General features: G+C 65.9%; 1 protein-coding gene across 4 annotated transcripts; it reads right to left on the bottom strand.

Moving 5' to 3' along the window:
- Positions 1 to 8,110: 8,110 nt before the first annotated feature.
- MBD3 (methyl-CpG binding domain protein 3) lies at positions 8,111 to 18,122 on the bottom strand. Of its 4 annotated transcripts, none has more exons than XM_059388510.1 (7): positions 18,022 to 18,122; positions 13,655 to 13,814; positions 12,570 to 12,707; positions 11,876 to 11,966; positions 11,299 to 11,476; positions 9,665 to 9,862; positions 8,111 to 9,568 (listed from the first exon to the last, which is right to left on the bottom strand). In XM_059388510.1, exons 1-6 carry the CDS (start codon positions 18,033 to 18,035, stop codon positions 9,670 to 9,672), a joined length of 774 nt encoding a protein of 257 aa, XP_059244493.1. In that variant the 5' UTR covers positions 18,036 to 18,122; the 3' UTR covers positions 8,111 to 9,568; positions 9,665 to 9,669. The 4 variants fall into 4 exon arrangements, with proteins under 4 accessions (XP_059244493.1, XP_059244491.1, XP_059244492.1 ...); XM_059388508.1 differs by having other exon boundaries at positions 17,926 to 18,050; XM_059388509.1 differs by lacking the exon at positions 18,022 to 18,122 and adding an exon at positions 13,911 to 14,029.
- Between the last annotated feature and the right edge of the window lie 128 nt (positions 18,123 to 18,250).

An 18,250-nucleotide genomic window follows, 5' to 3' on the forward strand; every position in this document is an offset into this window, starting at 1 on the left:
CAATGGGGCGCCGGCAGGGCGCACGCGCGCGCGGGGCGGGGCGCGGTCACGTGGCGGGGCGCGGGGCGCGGGGCGCGGGCGCGGCCGCAGGTAGGTGCCCGCGGGGCCCCCGGCGCGCCCCCTGCCCCAGCCTCAGCGCGCGACCCCTCCGGCGGCCCGAGCGCCCCCTTCCTCCGCGCGCGCGCCCGGCCCCCCGGCGGGCTTCCCGGGGAGGAGGCGGCCAGAGCCGGAGCCTCCGCCACGTGGGCGGCGGTGCTCCCCGGCAGGGGCTGGTTTCCGGCGGCCGGAGGACCCTGCCGCTGCCGGGGCGCCCCCTGCCCTGCGTGTCCGGCGCCAGCGCCAGCCTCCGGGCGGCCCTCCCTCCAGCGGCCCGCGGTGGGGGAAGGAGCGCCCCGGCTTCTCCCTGGCCGGGCTCTCCCGGTCGCCGGGCTGGGAGCAGGCTGGCCCGCCGCCGGTGCGTCTGCCCGCAGCCTCCCGGCGGACCCCGGGCCTGTCTGGGGAGCCCGGGGCGGAGGACACCAGCTCCCCAGGTGGGAGCGGGAGCGGCCTGCCCCTTCTGCCTGCCCGCGGCTCCCCCCCGACCGTGGGTCCCCGTCCCCTGGCCCGAGTAGCGCCCGAGTCCCGGCGCGCATGTTCCCCACCCGCTCAGACTGGCCCCGGCGCCTTTTGCCTTCTTGCCCGTGCCTGGAACCCTTCCCCGCCCTATTCTGGACCCCCAAGTCAAACCCAGCCCAAATTCCTCTCTTCGGGTACCAGGCTTCTCTTTTGGGCACTTAAACACTCCTGAATCTTAATTCCTTCATGATAACTTATGTCCCGTCCCCTCGCCATGGGACCAAGTTCCCTGAGGACCTGGCGGGACCTGCAGATCTGCAGCTCCTGTGATCGGTTGGCACCTGGGCTCCTCGTTTCCCCAGCCACAGACCTTGTCCCTGTCCCCGAGAAACAGGGCCCAGCTGGGCCACCTCAGGTGCCTCTTCCCCGCTACCCCCGCACTCACCATCAGTGCCTTTTCTCAGGGCCAGGCCTTGGCCCTTCCTGGGGTCCCAGCCAGGGTGGAAACGGTTGGGCTGCCCTTTTGGTGAACTGGAGGGAGAGGGAGAAACACAAGGAAGCAAGGGGGTAAGTGCTGAGAAGGGGCTCAAGAGGGAGCAGGGGTGGGGCGGGGCGGGGAGAAGTCGGACATGAAGGGAGAATTGGGTGGTGACAGCATGGTCTGCTCCAGGATGCACTCTGGAGGTCATGCACCCACATATGTGGTCCTTAGAGCACCCCCTGACCCCAGCGGTCCCCATGGGGAGGTCTTCAGACGAGCTGGGTGCCTTTCTGCTTTCCGGTTTCTGCTCCCGGGCCCCATACACATGTGCCTGCCTCTGAGGGTCTCGGGAGGGGAGGCAGCATCTACTGATGGGGGAGAAAACAAGAAGAGTGGCCTAAGGGACCCTGTCCCAAGCTCCCAGACCCCTCCCTGGAGACACCAGTGTCCTTGGGGGGCAGCCTGTCAGGCTCCGCTCACACTGCGGGCATCCAGCCAACGGGAAGGTGACAGAGGAGGGCAGAACCAGAGAGCTTGGCAGTTAGCACAGTAGGTCGTCCAACCGGAAGTTGGAAGATTTCAGTTGGAGAGATCTAGAAAGTCAGGCAAAAGACACGTGGGACCCGGGAGAGGAGGGAGAAAACAGGAAGAGCCCCACAACCCCAGAGAGAGCAGGGGGATGGAGGGAAGTTGGAAATCATGGAAGGGGTTAGCCAGGACCCTGCCGCGTGTCCTGGGAAGGTGAGTTAGTGGAGCTGGGACTCCCGGGTGCTTCCAGGCCACATTCCGAACGATCAGGAAAAAAGGCCTGGGTTCCAGGGGAGAGCAAGCTGCTTCGGGCCGGTGAGGTCTTCACCATCCGCCCGGCATCCCACAGGATGCACTCCAGCAAAATGGGGGAGGAAGTGCATGGTGCCTGGGGAAGGCCTGGTTCCAGGCCGTGTGCAGAGCCGCACTGGCACGTGGGGTTGGGGCGCCGTCGAGTGCTTAGCTGTGGACCACCAGCCATCAGGAGCAGAGATTATGGCCAATTCCAAAGGAGGCCTTGGGCCAAGGAGATTAGGAGTCAGAGGAGGAGATGGAACCGGCGCTCCACATGGTCAGGACAGGCAAGTGCTGGCCGGTTCGGTGTCCCTAGGGATTGGGCAGGAATGGCCCTGTGGTGGCACATGTTAGGGATGCCTGGGGGGCTTAGTCAGTTCAGCATCTGCCTTTGGCTCAGGTCATGATCTCAGGGTCCTGGGATTGAGCCCCGTGTTGGGCTCCCTGCTCGGCGAGGAGCTGCTTCTCCTGTGTGCGCTCACTGTCTCTCTCTGTCAAATAAATAAACAGTATCATAAAAAAAAATCTATAAACTGTTGACCGGTGAGTAGTTTGCAGGCTGAGGTACTTGGGAGGCAGAGGGTGGTGTCCGTGCTATGGTTTGAAACAGCAGAAACAGTGGGGTTGGGGATGGGCTAAGGCGACGTTGCAGCCAGGTGGGCCGTCAGTGGGGACAGGCTCTCTCCCTGGCACTGCGGACACTCCCGCGGGTCATTCTCAGGTGGGGGGCTGTGCTGGGCACCAGGTGTGTCCACCAGCATCCCTGGACCCCTCCGTGATTCCTGGAGCCACCAGCACCAACTCCTGCATGTGACTTTCCTGTGATCTTAGCAAATTACCCCAAACTGGGTGGCTTTAAACCCCCGTGTATTCTCTCCAAGTCCTGGGGCCGAGAAGTCCCAGGTCAAGGTGTGGCAGGACCATCCGGTGTCTGAAGGCTTTAGGAGGGTCCTTCCTGCCTCTCCTGGCTCCTGGCCGGCCGTCCTGGGCGTCCCCTGGCTGTGGACACATCGCCCCGTTTGCCTCCGCGGTCATGCGGCTTCTCCCCGTGCGTCTGCGTCCGCGTCTCTGTTTCATGAGGATTCGGGACCGCTCTGCCCCAGCGGGACCTCAGTTTCGCCAACGACATCTGCCAAGACCCTGTTTCCAAGGAAGCTCCCATTCGCAGGTTGAGGGGTTGGGACAGGAACCGTTCTCGGGGGAGACACAGTGCAGCCCACAGTACTGGGGCAGGACGACCCAAACCGTCCTGGGACAGAGTCCCTGGGCACAGTGGCTGCGGCTGAGGACCGCTTACCCTTCCGTGGCACGGCCAGGGCAGGTGGTGCCGACGAAGGCCACGGTCAGATCCTGCGAGCGCTGCTCTGCGTCCGAGACCCCACTGGCAGAGAGCTGAGACAATGTGGGAGCAGGGGTGGGGCGGGGAGGTGGCGCCCGGCCCTGGGCGGCCTCCACCAGCCTGGGTGTCGGCCCCTGGGCTGCACCTGTTTCAGAACCTTCCGTGACCAAAAAACAACAACAACAAAACAACATACTTTGAAGTTTTAAAAAATGTCCTTTAAGAGATGCGTTTGCAAGTGTCTGTAAGCGAGAACAGCGGGAAAGCCGAGCGAGGTGGGTGGGCACCCCTTCTGTCTACCTCGTCCTGCACGAGGGGGCGCTGGCGAACGTGCGACGGGACCCCCGCGGGGGCTGCCCTCGGGCTGGCCACAGACCCTGGGGGGGGCAGGGTGAGAGCCGCTCCGCCTGGAAGGTGTAGACGACCCAGGCATCCGTCCGTGGGTCCACGGATACACACGCGTCCCCCACGCGCGGATCGTCCCCGGCCACCGGCAGGAGCGAGACCCCCACGCACTGCCCCCTGGACGGACCCCAAGCCCACGGCGGGTAGGGAGGGAACCAGATACAGAAGGCCACGCGAGGTGTGAGTCCACGCGTGTGATATGCCCGGACCAGGCCCCTCCACGGACGGGAAGGGGCTCGCGGGAGCCAGGGTGTGGGGAACAAGGGTACAAAGCAGCCTGAAGGAAAATGCTGGATGAAACCACCAAAACAGCAACGGGGGGGGGGGGGGGGGGGGGGGCGGGCGGGGGCTGGGGCTGGTGGGTCCCCGGGAGGGTTTTCATGGGAGGTGCCCTCTTCGTTTTTAAATTTTTTTTTTTAAGATTTTATTTATCTGACAGAGATCACAAGTAGGCAGAGAGACAGAGAGAAAGGAGGAAGCAGGCTGCCCGCTGAGCAGAGAGCCCGATGCGGGGCTCGATCCCAGGACCCTGGGATCATGACCTGAGCCGAAGGCAGAGGCTCAACCCAGGCGCCCAGCCACCCAGGCGCCCCAACTTTTTTTTTAAAACAGTTCTTCAGGGCGCCTGGGTGGCTCAGTGGGTTAAAGCCTCTGCCTTCGGCTCAGGTCATGATCTCAGGGTCCTGGGATCGAGCCCCACATCAGGCTCTCTGCTCAGCAGGGAGCCTGCTTCCCTCTCTCTCTCTCTCTGCCTCTCTGCCTACTTGTGATCTCTCTCTGTCAAATAAATAAAATCTTAAAAAAATAAAACAGTTCTTCAAACCTTTTTGGGGAAATGCCGCGTTTGGGCCCCAGGTCCAGGACGCCCGTGGCGGGGAGCCCAGGCTTGTGGCCCTGCTGCCCGAGCTGCGGGGCGGGGGTCAGCAGCTCCCTCCTCCTCCATGGGCGCATTCCAAAAGAAAAACACTCAAAGGGAGAAAAATCGCCGAAGAATATAAAACCGCAGAACTGTCTTCCCTGGATGGTGTCTATTTTCAGCCTCGCCGCTGACCAGAGCGCGTGCTGGGGGCCGTCTGGGGCGGACGCGAGCTCAGCCTGGCCCACCAGGCGCTGCGGAGACGGTCTCCACGCGAGGAAGCCCCTCTGTCTTGTTCTCGTTCCGAGTGTGTGTCTGAATTCCCCTTCGTTGACAGTGTTGTTTTTGTTCCAGAAAACACACCTGTTTTTACTGTTGAGTGACCAGCTCCACTCCCCGGTCGACACCCTGGACGGTTCTGCCGGCCCCGTGTCAGGCCGCCCTGCACCGCCAGCGCCGGGACCAGGTCGGCCTCCTTCCGGGGCTTCACGGTGACGGGCTGGCTCCGCGGAGCCTCCTGGCGCACACTCGGCACGTTTTTTGAACTCAGCCTGTTAATTTTTGTCTTTTTTTAAAGATCCCTGGCCGGGCAGCTGTTGTGTCCATGCTGCAAGCCACTAGCTCCCCCTGTAGCCGTGGCGGGGGACCCTCCGTCTCCTTCCTAAGCGGCTGGGGTCTCTGCACACACTTCAGGCTCCCGAGACCCTGACGTCGTCTTGTCGTTAGAATTGAGAGATAATTCATGTGCATCACAGGTTGACCTTTTTAATTAGTTGAATTTACTTTTTAGTAAATTCGAGAACTTGTGTGATCATCAGACTGTCGACTTTAGAACATTATCGTTATGCAAACAAGAAACCATGTCCCCATGGGCAGCGCCCCCCTCCTAAACCCTGAGCCCTGGTGCCCGCGAACTGGCTTTCTGGCTCGGTGGATTGACCTGTCCTGATCTCTCATGCACGGGGTCGGGGGCGTCCCTGGGGAAACAGAGCGCTAGACTCGAAGGCGAGATCTCCAAGGGGAGACAAGGACACTGGCTCCCCCGGTTATGGAGTCACGCTGGAGACCCTAGAGGGTCTGAGGCGTGATCAGTCCTCGTCCGTGGCCGGGGCCGTCCGAGGCAGGAGCAGGCGTTCAGCTCAGCTTGGGGAGGGGAAGCCGTGTGTCCTCCCTGTAGCTCAGGCTGCATTCAGGCCCCCGGTGGCTGGAACGGGTGTCCGCATGGACCAGCAGAGGTCAGGTCTTCTCTCCGTCTGCTGAAGAAATGCTCATTTCTTGGGCGCTGGGGGCCTCAGTGGGTTAAAGCCTCTGACTTCGGCTCAGGTCATGGTCTCAGGGTCCTGGGATCGAGCCCCACATTGGGCTCTCTGCTTGGCGGGGAGCCTGCTCCCCCCCACCTCTGCCTGCCTCTCTGCCTGCTTGTGGTCTCTGTCAAATAAATAAAATCTTAAGAAAGAAAAAGAAAAAAAAGAAATGCTCATCTTTTCCAGAAACAGCCGCGGGCACCCACGGAACTCCCGTTCACCAGCTGTCAGGGTCTCCCTCAATCTCAGCAGGTGACATAAAATTAACACCACGCTGGAAAAAAAAAATCAGGGTGGCCTTCTGTGTCTGGGCCCCTCCCCAGGCCTCGTGGGCTCAGGGTCCGCCTCAGGGCAGCGCGTGGGCGCCTGGCTCCTCCTCACAGCTAAGTTTCCGTTGGTTTGTTGAGACCCTGGGGTTGTTTCTGCGTTCGGAGGGCCTAAATCTGGACCAAGCCTTACGGGATCTTCCGGGCAGCGACTGAGCAGCACCCCCACCTCCCGGCCCTGGCCAAGGCTAAGAGTCCCTGGTCTAGAATGGTACTGGGCAATAGAACTTTCCAGGTGATGGAATGTTCTTCAGATGCTGGGTCCGGTCTAGGAGCTGCCAGTGCTGGGGGCGGGGTGGGGGGAGTTGGGTATTTTGGTTGTAACCAACTGAAACGGAGTCCTCTGTGGCTGGGGGCCATCCTGTTGGACTATTCTAGAAGTTGGAGCAAGCTGGTCCCTCTGCTCCAGCCCGTCTGGCCAGGTCTGGACCAGTCAACTCCCAGCCTGCTCTGTTCCTGTCCCTTCCTCCTCAAACTCGGTGGATCCTGAGCCGACCAGTTCCTGGGCTTCTGAAGCAAGTGCTCATGCCCTCAAGGGGCCAGCGCAGGCAGAGGCTGGGGCTAGAGGGAGCTTGGAAGGAAGGGAAGATGGACATGCCAGGCCACAGGCTGCCCAAAGAGAGAAGGAGCCTCAGCTTCAGGGTAATGCGGCTGGACAGCTGGGCGGTCCCCCAGACATGTCCCTGTCCTGGTCCTGGGACCCAGGCCATGTCCCCTCCTGTGGCAGAGGGGACCTTGTCACTGCCCCGAGATGGGGGTGACCCTGGGTTTCCGGGGCACCCGGCGTCCTCACCAGAGGGAGGCAGAGGGCCGGGGTCCCAGAGACCGGCAGACCCCGTGCTGCTGGTGGGGAGCTGCGGGCCAGGAAAGGGTAGGAGCCGGTCTCCCTGGGGCCCTGGGTGGGCGTGACCAGCCCTGCCCGCGCCCCTAGGGCTTTGGAGCCCGAACTGTGACACCCACCCATGTGGTTTCAAGTGGCCAAGCGGCTTGTTGCCCCAGCCGCGGGGGGCTCGCACAGGTGAGGTGTCCCGGGACCCTCGAGCGGCATCGGGCAGGGGGAAACCTGGCCCAGAGAGCTCTGTGCCTGCCCTGGGAGTGGGGGCGACTGGGCAGACTGGGTGGGGACCGGGTGTGGTTCTGGTCTGTGGTCCCGGCCCCCAGCATGCAGCGCTGACAGACGCTGAAGCTGGACGCAGCAGGAGACCAGGCAGCTTGGGAGTTCACTCCTAGGCCCTGGCCGTCAGGGGTCTCTCTGGGAAGAGAGTTTGTGTGGGGGCCCTAGCTCAGGGTCAGCATGGGCTTTGGGGTGAGGGCCCTGTTGTGGGGGTGGGGACGCCAGACCACTCTCCTGTCCACTGTGTGGCTGGACCCTTGGGCTGGGACCCTGGGCCCAACCTAGCTTCTGAGGTTCCCGGGATTCGTGGCCCCTCAAGGCCTCTCTGGGTCTGGACTTGGGGACTCAGGGAGACCCAAGTTCTCAGCCAGGATGGTCCCTCCAGCTGGGGCCCCTGGGCAAGCCTGGTACCCTGTCTCCCTTCCTGGAGCTGAGCCCCTCCAGGAGGGCAGGGCCGACTGCAGGGTAGAGCCAAGCCTGGGAAGAGTTTGGGGTGGCAGGGGCTGCAGGCCGGGCTTTGACCGGCTCTGAGACGGGGACAGAAGACCCGCAGGGTCCAGACAGCAGGGCAGACCCTCTGCGGCCTGTGCGTGGGCAGGCGGCAGCCAGGCACTGGAGCCAGCAGGGTCACTTCCCTGTGGACGCCTTCCCAGTCATCCTACCCATGCCAGCCCCAGGGGGACCCTCACTGCAGACTCGGGATGGAGCACGCGCGCCCTGGGGGCTCTGACCCTGGCGCTGGGAGCTGAACCCCGTCCTCCCTGGCAAAGGCCAATCAATCCCCTGGGTCCCCTTTTGTCGTCCAGCTCACGATAAGGTGACCAACATGAAACCGGACGCTGAAGGCCTGGCCTGGGGTCCCTTTCCCCCGACACAGCGCTGCGGGTCTGCAAGTGAACGCTCCGAACCACACTCACCGAGACGGCTTTATTCAACAGTCGCCCACAGCACGTGGTGCCTCCCGGGCCCCGCAGTCCCCTCGGCTGGGCAGGGGCCCCAGCACCTGGACCTCAGGCCCACGCAGGGGCCAGCCCCAGACAGAGCTCCGTCAGCAGCTGTGGCCTCTGAAGGGCAGGAGGCCATGTGGCCGCAGGGGAGGGGCCCTCCTGGGGGCCGGTGGTGGCCCGGGGCCCCTGCGGGCCTGCACGCACTCCCACGCTGGTCCCGGAGAATTTGTGCTTTGATGGACCGGGCACGAAGCTGCCGTGTGCCGAGGTGGGCCAGCGTCCTCGGACCGCCAGGTGCCTCTCACTACCTCCCCGTCCCTGCGCATCAGCCAGGGTGACAGCCACACACGCAACAGCCCAGGTCCTGCCCGACAGTCTTGGGCTGTGGGCCAGGGCTGAGCGGGGACGGGAGGGCTCCCCTCACCCAAGGCACTCCAGCTAAGAGGTGGCGGGCGGAGTGACACGGTTCCAATGGCCTCCGCACCCCGAGCTCCTCCGAGGCTGCTGCTCTGGGCACCGGGTGCTGGAAAACACTGGGCCCACAGAACACACCCCAGGACAGGACCCCGGAGAGGCCGTGGCCCCAGCACCAGCTCTGGCCCTGAGCGCCAGGCGTCACCGTCCCCGCCACAGGGGGAGGGGGGACACAGAGCCCTGGCCCGTGGCACAGCTGCCTTGGAGCCCCGGCCCGGGACGTCGGCCGGGAGCTGGGTGTTGCTGGTGGCCGGCTGACTGCGGGCAGGGGCGGCCGTGCTGTCGACAGTGAGCTCCCCCGACACAAAGGCGAAGTTCGCCTCCACGTGCAGCAGACACATGGGCTGACCGCTCGAGCGACGTCCTGCCTCGTTTGTACGCGGGTTTATTGAAGGAAAACGTCTGGGCTGTGCGTTTTCCTTCAGATGAGCTCGGAGCGGTCATGGCCTCGCCCTCCAGTGGGCGCACAGGGCAGCCGTCCCGCACCCCCTTCCTGGAGGTCTGACATGCGGACCCTGGAGCAGCATCCCTCACACGCTGGGGGCAGGGAGCAGGACTGTTCCAAAAAATATTTCTCCAGCCCCTTGGGGACCCTCACATGCCGCCCCGCGGCAGCTGTCCTGTGTGATGTGGCCGTGGGGACATGGCCGGCCCCGAGTCCAGGGCGGGGGGAGGGTTCCAAGGAGGGCCCCTGCAGCCAGGCCCAGGGGCGACGGGTGCGTCTGGACCCAGACCCTTCCGAGGAGAGCAAGCGTGGGGGGCCCGTCAGGCAGAACTGTCCTCCAGCCGTGCCCCCGAGGACCCAGGGGAGGGGACACGCCTGGGAAGGCCTAGGAGGGGCCGCCATCATCCTCGGCCTGCTGGGCTGGGCCCCAGAGCCTGGTCCGAGTGTGGAGACAGTGGAGTCTGCAGGGCGCGCCCCGCACGCAGGCCTCCACGGGGCCTCTGGAAAGACGGGGAGAGGCCGCGTCAGCACCACGGCTGGGAGCCCCCCTGCACGGGCACGGCCTTCCTCCCGCGGCCCCGTCCAAGCGCCAGCACCTGCTTTACACGTGCTCCATCTCCTGGTCCTGGTCAGGCTCGTCCTCGTCCTCCTCGTCGTCCTCGTCCTCGTCGGCGCCGGCCTTGTCCAGCGGCGCCTCGCCGTCCCGCGCCAGCTCCTCCACGTGGGCCAGCATGTCGGCCATCAGCGCCTCCTCGAGCCGCTTGCGCACCTGCTGCACCAGCTCCTCCTGCTTCCTGCGGACACACGGGCCGCGCTGGCCAGGGCACGCACCTACGCAGGAGCAACCTCCGCCCTCGCTCCCTCACCCTGGCTGCACAACGGCCTGCGCACAGCCCGCGGCCCTCCGGCGCGGCTCCTGGGCCCTACGCTCTGCGTCTGCTGGCGGACACCGGGGGGCAGGGGCCCCCCCACCTGGCTGCCTTCCGTGGCTGCCCCCCCACCAGCACGCCCTACAGGCAGCGGCTGCCCAGGCACCACCCGGGGCCCAGTGTGTGGGCGCACGTGACGCCCCTCACTGTGGCTCGAGCGTTGTTTGCCAAGGGACAATGGTGCTCGGTCACCGTGCCTAGCCAGGACCACTCATCCAGTGAGTGGCAGGATTTTGCTGGAGAATTCTAGATGGAGAACGACTTTCTTGGGTCTTTTGCCTTGTTACGGCTGTCCAGAAGGCCGCCAGCCGTGAGACCCTCCGCATTCCCTCCCTGTGGCCGAGACCCTCAGCACAGGAGCAGCACGCTGTCTGGCGCCAGGTCGGGCCAGGACCGGCTCCATCTTCTGGCAGCCCCCATCTCCTCTCCAGACGGGCCCAGACCCCCTACCTAACCCATGATGTGATGTTCTCCTTTCTGTGGCTTTTCCTATTTCTAGGACGGTTGTGCTCTCTTCCTACACTTCCCATTCCCTGGAGACGAGCTCCTCTACGGGCTGGGAGGTGACTCTGTGTCTTCCCCACACAGACACAGGAGGCACGTTCACCTGTGACCCCAGCTGTGAGCCGCTCCCGGCCACGGCGCCGGTGCTCCCAGACCTTCTGTGCGTGGGCTCCAGAGAGCCATGAACTTGTTCTGAACTCAGCGGCGTATTGACACGAGTTGCGAGAACAGAGGTCCCTCTCTGCTGGAGCTTCTAGAGGTTTCTGGCCCTGCTGCCAACTCACACTATCTCCTCCCTGGGACGTCTCCCCAGATGCCCCCCGCACGTGGGGGCCTCCTGCCCAGAGCCCACCTGCACCAGCCTGGCTGGGAAGCCGCTCCGAGGCCCAGCGGCCACAGGGTCCAGCCTAAACCTGGGCCAGCATTCGGGGCCTGGGGTGTGTCTGGAGGAACCCCTCTCCTCACCGCTCCCCGGAGCCCGCCCAGCAGGCACCTGCAAGACCTCACAAGCCCAAGGACGAGCAGGCCACGCCGCAAGCCTGTCCGCACAGGTCAACAGCCACTTTCTCTTCGCAAGAACGGCCCAGAGAACACGCACGTTTCCCATTCCCCTCCGTAGGCCGCCTTGCCTCTGGCCTGGCCCGAACTCAAGACTCGCGGGAAAGCTCCTGCTGGGGCTTTTCAAATCTGCCCTCGCTGTGGCCATGTCCGCTCGAGCCCTGGAGCGCGCCGGCACGGACGCGGGACTGCGGGATACGGCAGCGCTCACACCGGCCGGAGCGCGTGCACAGCGGTACCTGATGTCCTCGTCGGTCACCATGAAGGCCTTGCAGAGGGGCTGGGCCGTGTTCAGCCACACCCCAGGGTTCTTCTCCACGGCGGCGGAGAGCTGCCCGGTGATGGGCATGGTGCTGGTGTGCAGGGCGCTGGCAATGGCCGACAGCAGGGTCTCGTCCGTGCAGCCTGGCCCCACGCCTGCCGGGCACAGCGGGGTAGTCACCACCAGGCACCTGAGGCCCCTCTCCCAGAGCCTCGGGTCTAGACCCCGATCTGCCCATACAGACGCTCAAGACCCCTCGTGATGGAAGCAGAGCCATGCCCGCCCGTGACCACGCAGCAGTGTTTCCACGGTGCGGGAGCAAAACCACGTGTGCTGCGTCTTTGCCGGCCGCTCCCCTACCCCCCAGCCCGTGAGCCCCCTCCCACCTGTGCTGCGACAGGCCCGCCAGCTGGTGTCCAGGATCGGGGCCCAGGGCCCGGACCAGCCCCGTCCTGGACGGAGGGGAGCCTCACCCCCGCGGGGCCAGACACTGGACCCCCCGCCCCTCTGCTGTAGGAGCACTTGCGCCTGACACCCTCACCCCCTACGGTTACCCTGCAGGCCCTTGGGGAGGTCCATGGTCTTGACGAGCTCCTCGGCGATGTCGAAGGCATTGAGACCACTCAGCTTCTTCTCCCAGAAGAGCTGTCACCAGACAGAGACACGGACCTGAGGGGTGTGTCCCCACAGGCGGCAGCCCTAGCCAGCCCCGACGAGAGTGGAGCCTCCACACGCAGGACAGCGGTCTCAGCACGACCTTTGACCCCCACATGCCAGACCCACCTGCCTGGGAGCGAGGGGGCGGGGGGACCCGTGGGATTTCCCGCAGGCCCGTCCTCCGAGGCCACAGGAACTGCGACCTGGGGTGTCAGCCCAGCCATGCCGACCACCTACAGCTCCCAAACCGCAGCGCTACCCCAGGGAGGCAGAACCTCCTTCAACCTGAAACTTCACTTCTCAGTCCACTGTCCACCCGGGGCTGAGCTACGAGGCCCCTGAGACTCCACCACGGCCCGGCAGCGCGTGCGGGGCAGAGGATGCCGCGGCCCCACAGAGCGAGGAGCTCACACGCCCAGACGGCACTGTGGGACTCTGGGGACAGCGTGCAGACACACAGGTCTGACTAGTCACTTGGGTGGCGATGCCCCCGGTGCCCCTGTGGGGGGGGACACGAATGACACGGGACCCTGCCACCCCACTGCCTATGAGGACCCGGCCTGGGGCCGTGCACGGGGCCCGGGGGCTCACCTGCCGAGGCTGCTCCACGGCCTTCTGTGGGTCACTCTTCACCTTGTTGCTGGGGTGGTTGGTGATCTTGGTCACTGGCTGCTTGAAGATGGACGCTGTCTGTCTGACGGGGAGGGCCGTGTTCAGGTCCGGCTTGCCCTACGGAGATATGGAAGCTGGCATGGCGGCCTCGGGCCTCAGCGGGCTCTCCCTGGCAGTGGGGAGACCCCTCCCCGTGGGCTTTGGTGAACAGATCCTGTGCCCCTCAGTCACCAGCGTCCCCAGAGCCAGCCCAGTCTCCTCGATGCCCACAGCGGGGGCGCGCCTCCTGTACCATGTTCTGCCCGGAACGCGGTGCAGCGGGGGCCCTGCCGCAACTGTCCTGCAGCACACACGCCCATCGGAGACACAGGGCCCCTGGGCACCCGTGTGTGGCCCGCCAGCCACCGAAGACCGGCTGCCCTCCAGTCCCTCCAGGGAAGCCGGCACAGCCACGTCTGGGGGACAGAGGGAAGGCGGGTGCTCTCCTGCCTGCGACCTTCCTGCAGCTCCCACGTCTCTCTCGGCAGACAGAGGGACTTTAGTACCACGACAAACCGAACTGTGGAAACCTCTCTCCACCCAAGAGTTATTTTTCTTTTGAAAGATTTTTTTTTTTTTTACTTTTAAATTTATTCATGAGAAAGCCAGTGAGCGCACGAGGCAGAGGCAGAGAGAGGGGGAAGCAGCTCCCCACCGAGCAGGGAGCACGATGCGGGGCTCCATCCCAGGACCCTGGGGTCACGACCTGAGTCGGAGGCAGACAACCAACACTAAGCCACCCAGGTGCCCCAAACATTTACTGATCCCCGAGGGAGAGCCTGGGCAGGGGGAGAGGGAGAAGCAGACTCCCGCGCTGAGCACAGAGCCTGCGTCGGGACTCGATCCCAGAACCTCGGGATCACGACCTGAGCCAGAACCAACAGTCGGACCCTCCCCCGTCAGAGCCCCCCACGCGCCTTCATTTGTGCATCGTGTGTTAAAGCGACCCGTGCGCCCGCCGCGGGCCTGAGCGCGTGAGCCCTCGAGGAGGGCCGAGCCGCCCACCGCCCGCGCCCGCGGCTCACCTTGGCCTGGCTGGCCGAGTCGTAGCGGACCCGCTGGCGGCTCCGGTTCATCTTGCCCACGAGCATCTTGCCCGTCCGGAAGTCGAAGGTGCTCAGGTCCATGGATCCCCCCAGGTACCGCGCCAGCTGGGGCTTGCTCCGGAACTTCTTCCCACTGGGGCTGCGGACGGACAGGCGGTCAGCGGCGGGCAGGGTGCGCTGGGCCGGCCCCCGCCCTGTCCCTAGGGCTGCCTCCCGGCCAGAGCCCCCAACAGACCTCAGCGCTGAGAGCGGGGCTCGACACCCCGGTGCAGAAGGGTGGGGCCCAGTCCCAGAGTCTGACTCACGTTTCGGAACATTCCAAAAACACAACCAGGCCATGTGAAAGACCCCAGGATCGCAGGTGGCTGAGGGACAACCCCTAACCACAGTCTCCTCCCCGTGGGTACCATTGAGGAACTAGAGCATCCTGGGGGTGCGGTCAAATCTCAGGTTAGGCTTCTGGGCCAGGACCCCAAGAGCTGCTCAGCTGGACTGCTGGGAGGTCCAAGGCCAGGAGCTCTGAAGCGGGGATGCTTGTGATCCCACTCAGCTCGCAGACCGTGTGGGCCCCCATCTCTAGGGGGTGACGCCGACCCTCGGGGGCCCTGCTCAACGCACCAACAGCACCGGCGCGCGTCAGTAACCGCTGGGCGCGCCGCCGGCCACTCAGGACCCAGACAGCACGGCAGCCCCCTCGCCCAGCGACCTGGCGGAATGGACACCCGGTGTTCAGAGCAGCGGACTCGGAGGCCGTGAGGTGAAAACGGCCGAAATGTGCACTGGGACGGGGAAACAGGTGCTCACGCAGTCCCCCACGCACAGGAGCGTCCCTGGCCGTGAGCGGGAGCGAGGAGGGACCACGGGCCCACAACGCACGGGGAGGGAACCAGACACAGGCCACGCAGCGTGTGAGTCCACGTGTGACACGTCCACGGACGAGAAGGGGGCTCCTGGGGGCCAGGGGAGGGGGGTGGTCACACCCCACCTGGGGAGAGGGAACATCTTAAGGCTAGCCCTGGTGAGGACCGCACGACTGTGACACAGGACTCGGCCGACCTGCACACTTGTAGCGGGTAAACCGCAGCGCGCAGGGTCCATCTCCGCCGAGCTGCCGGAGTGCTGGAGAAAGCACTCGTGTGGGGCCCGGCAGGCCCGGGGCCTCTAATCCAGGCAACAGCACGTCTGCCCCCCGAGCCTCCCAGGGACCATGGATGACAGCGTGGAAGCGTAGCAGGAGGAAACCCCCTCCCCTCCACCATCAGGATCCAGGGGGCAGCCGGCTGCACTGGCACCCCTCTGGCACCCCGACCAAGGCCGTGGCTGCAGGCCGGGCGATTCCCTGGGGCCCGGGCGCCTCTGCAAGGACCAGGAGCCCAGCACACGGGCCTCAGACTCCTGGCTTCGGGATGACTGACTGCTCCAGCACACCGGGCTGGCTTGCGGGCACACCGAGCCTACGTGCCCGGACAGCATATGCACCGGGGTCAGGTAAGGCCACAGAGGAAGGACAGGACCCCCCAGAACGCGCCAGCCTTTCGCTGCGTCCAGTCACGCCCCCCCACGCTACATGAGAACAGCAAATGGACACAGCACAGGTAAGAGGCCGGGTACAGGGCACTGGTGGTTAAGGGTCTGGGGCTTTCGGGGTGAGGGAAATGTGGAGGTGGCCACACCCGTCTATGAATGTGCTAGAAACTGTTCAGTTGTGCACTTCACATGGGAGAACTGTCCACACGTGAATTGTTCTCTCAATGAAGCTGTTCGAGAGAGAGAGACTAGCTCCCGAGGACTAGGGCAGTGATGCTAACGGACTAAGGGCTCATTTGGGGGTGATGGAATGTTCTGGAACTAGACAGATATCACGGCTGCACAATTTCGTGGGTGTACTAAAAACAGCACCCCACGGTGCGCGCCGCCGACAGAGCGAACTCGCGAAAGCAGTTCTGCGGCCCAGCTCTGACGCCAGGAGACGTCGCTGCTGGTTCACCGAGAACCACCACCCCGCGTTGCTCTGAAAGACTCGTGTGGAAGTAAGAGCAGTGTGGCCTCTCTGGGAGTGGCCGAAGCTGGAGGGCACACACCAGCAGCCAGAGGCGGGGGGACGCAGGGCTGCGGCTGGTCCGTCAGGTGGCCAGTTGAGGCACGAGGAGCCGCACCCCAGCCTTGAGCCCCAGCCCCGGAGATGGCTGCAGGACTGACGCGCAGCCTGGCCTCCCATCACAGGAAGGGCTGCGGCGAGGGTCACCGGGAGCAGAGCACGGGCACCCCTGACACCCAGCAGCAAGGTACAACCTCAGCCTGCTGCCCCAAGGAAGGGGGCCACTGTGCTAAGTCCCTCCTGCTTTTCCTGAGTATGGCTCTCCTTCTAATGTGAGTCCCCCGGGGAAGGCCTCCCTACTCCGTACCCCTCCAAAGAGCTAACCCCGAGGTCAGGGTACTGACCTGCCCCAGCCCCTCACCCTCCTGCTGGACAGAAGACGTCAGGCACGACTTTCACAGAGAAAAGACACGGCTGCAGACCGGTGTTGCAGCCCCCCGGAAACAATCTGTGGGGTCGCTCCGCCTCTCCTGCACGACAGTCTTGCTGAGAACACGCCCCCTTCCCCCACTCGCTCTATGGGCGAGGAAATCCAGGCCCACGTGGTCCTAGGGACAAGGCTCGCGGCCCACGCCAGGTCTGCTGGACTCAGGGCCCTCATGCCCTAGCTCCCCTCTGCACTGAGAAGGAGGAGAAACCGTCCACACTCCTCCCCAGCCGCCTCGCTTGGCCGGAGCTCCAGCGGGTGCAGAGGCCAGAGACCCACGTTCCGGAAAACACCATGGGTTCCAGACCACACCCCGAAACCTCCCATCCAGCGGAGTGAATGGACACCCCCTGCCTGCTGGGTCACCCAGCTCAAAGACGGGGGAATGGGAGGGGACCCTCCCGCCACTTCCTCCCGCTCAGTGGTCACGGGAAAGCTGGCAGTCCATCTGTCCCTCAGTCTGGGCTTTCTCCCCTAGACAGACTCTCATGCTCAGGTCCAGGGGCTCAGAGGAAGACCCCACCGGGCTGAGCCCCTGAGAGATGCGCACACAGGTGGGGACGGGAGGCGGAGCAACGTTCTCCAGGTGCTCCCACCCCGCGGGCCCTGGCTCGGCCTCCCGGGGCCTCGGCCCCGCACGCCTGCTGCAGGACAGCCCCTCCCAGCTCCTCCGCCGGGAAGCCCTCCCGGACCGGCCCCAGCCTCACCCAGCCCCCCATGGCGGGCCCTCACAGAGCCCTGCGCGTCTCAGCGGACGTCATCAGCCGCCACCCCGGGAGCAACGGGCGGCCAGCTGCCGGAGCCGGGGCCCTGCCTCAGCCTTGCGCCCCGACAGCGACACAGACGCGCGGGCACGCGCGAGGCGGAGAACCACCGCAGCCAGCACGGCAGGGACACGACGGCCGGCAGCCAAGGACGGCGTCCCCGAGGGCCGCTGCGGCGGTCACGCTGCTTCAGGGCCTGACATGACGGGGTCCCCGATCCTCCGGGGACCAGAACCCGCACCGGGGTCATGGCCGAGGCGCCGGCCCGTCCTTTCCCGCCGGCTGCGCTCCTTCCCCCAGGCGGCCAGCAAAGGCCCCGGAGGGACCCGCGCGCGGGGTGGGCGGGACTCGGCCTCGCCCGGGCGGCTTCTGGGCGCTTCAACACGTGGCGGGTGTCCGCGACCGGAGCGCGCCCCAGGCCGCTGCAGCAGGGGCTCGGACACAAGCGTCCGGCCGCGCTCAGGAAGGGAAGAGGACGGGAGGGCCGACGGCAGGTGGCCGAGTGCCCGGGCCGGCCCGCCGCCGCCCACCACTATTCGTCCCACCGACGGTCCCGCGGCCCCCGCCCCCGCCGCCCCCGCCGCGGGCTGCGCGCGCGCCCCGCGTGATCCAAGGGACAGCCCAGCCCCCACCCCCGCCTCCCAGCGGCGTCGGGCCCGCGCCGGGCGCCCCTCGCCCCGCCGGCCGGTGTGCCGCGGCCGCCGAACAAAGGCCGCCGCCCGGGCCGCGCCGCCCCGCACTCCACGCGGCCGAGGGGGAGGGAAGGGCACGCACGCGCACTGGCCCGGGGCCGCGGCACGCACGCGCACTGGCCCGGGGCCGCCGCGCGCCGGCACGCACGCACGCACGCACGACGCACGCGCGGGGCCCAGGCCGCAGCCCGGGTCGAGGCGCCCGGGCCGCCGCAGAGGCCGCTGGGAGGCGCCCGTTGGGGCCCTGCCCGGCCGGCACGTTCATTCACCTATAGTAAAAGACATCCCTGTGGCCGGCCGACAGCCCCGACCTTCTGGGCACTTCTTCCCTCTCCCAGCCCTGCGGGAGCGCCGGGCACTCCCACCTCTTCCGCTCCATCGCGCCCGGCTCCTCGGCCCGCCGCCGCCGCCGCCGCCGCCGCCCGGACCCCCGCTCGCCGCCGCCGCCGCCGCCGCCTCAGCTGCCTCCGTCGCCGCCGCCGCCGCCACTTGCCGCGGCTGTTCCGGCCCGCGGGCCCCCGCCCTCCGCCCCCAGCCGGGCACGCGCCGGCTTTGCCGCCCTTTCGGCCCCCTCCCCGCGCTCGCCAGCCCCCG

The sequence above is a fragment of the Mustela nigripes genome, chromosome 2 (genome assembly GCF_022355385.1).
Source record: "Mustela nigripes isolate SB6536 chromosome 2, MUSNIG.SB6536, whole genome shotgun sequence".
Lineage (NCBI taxonomy): Eukaryota > Metazoa > Chordata > Mammalia > Carnivora > Mustelidae > Mustela > Mustela nigripes.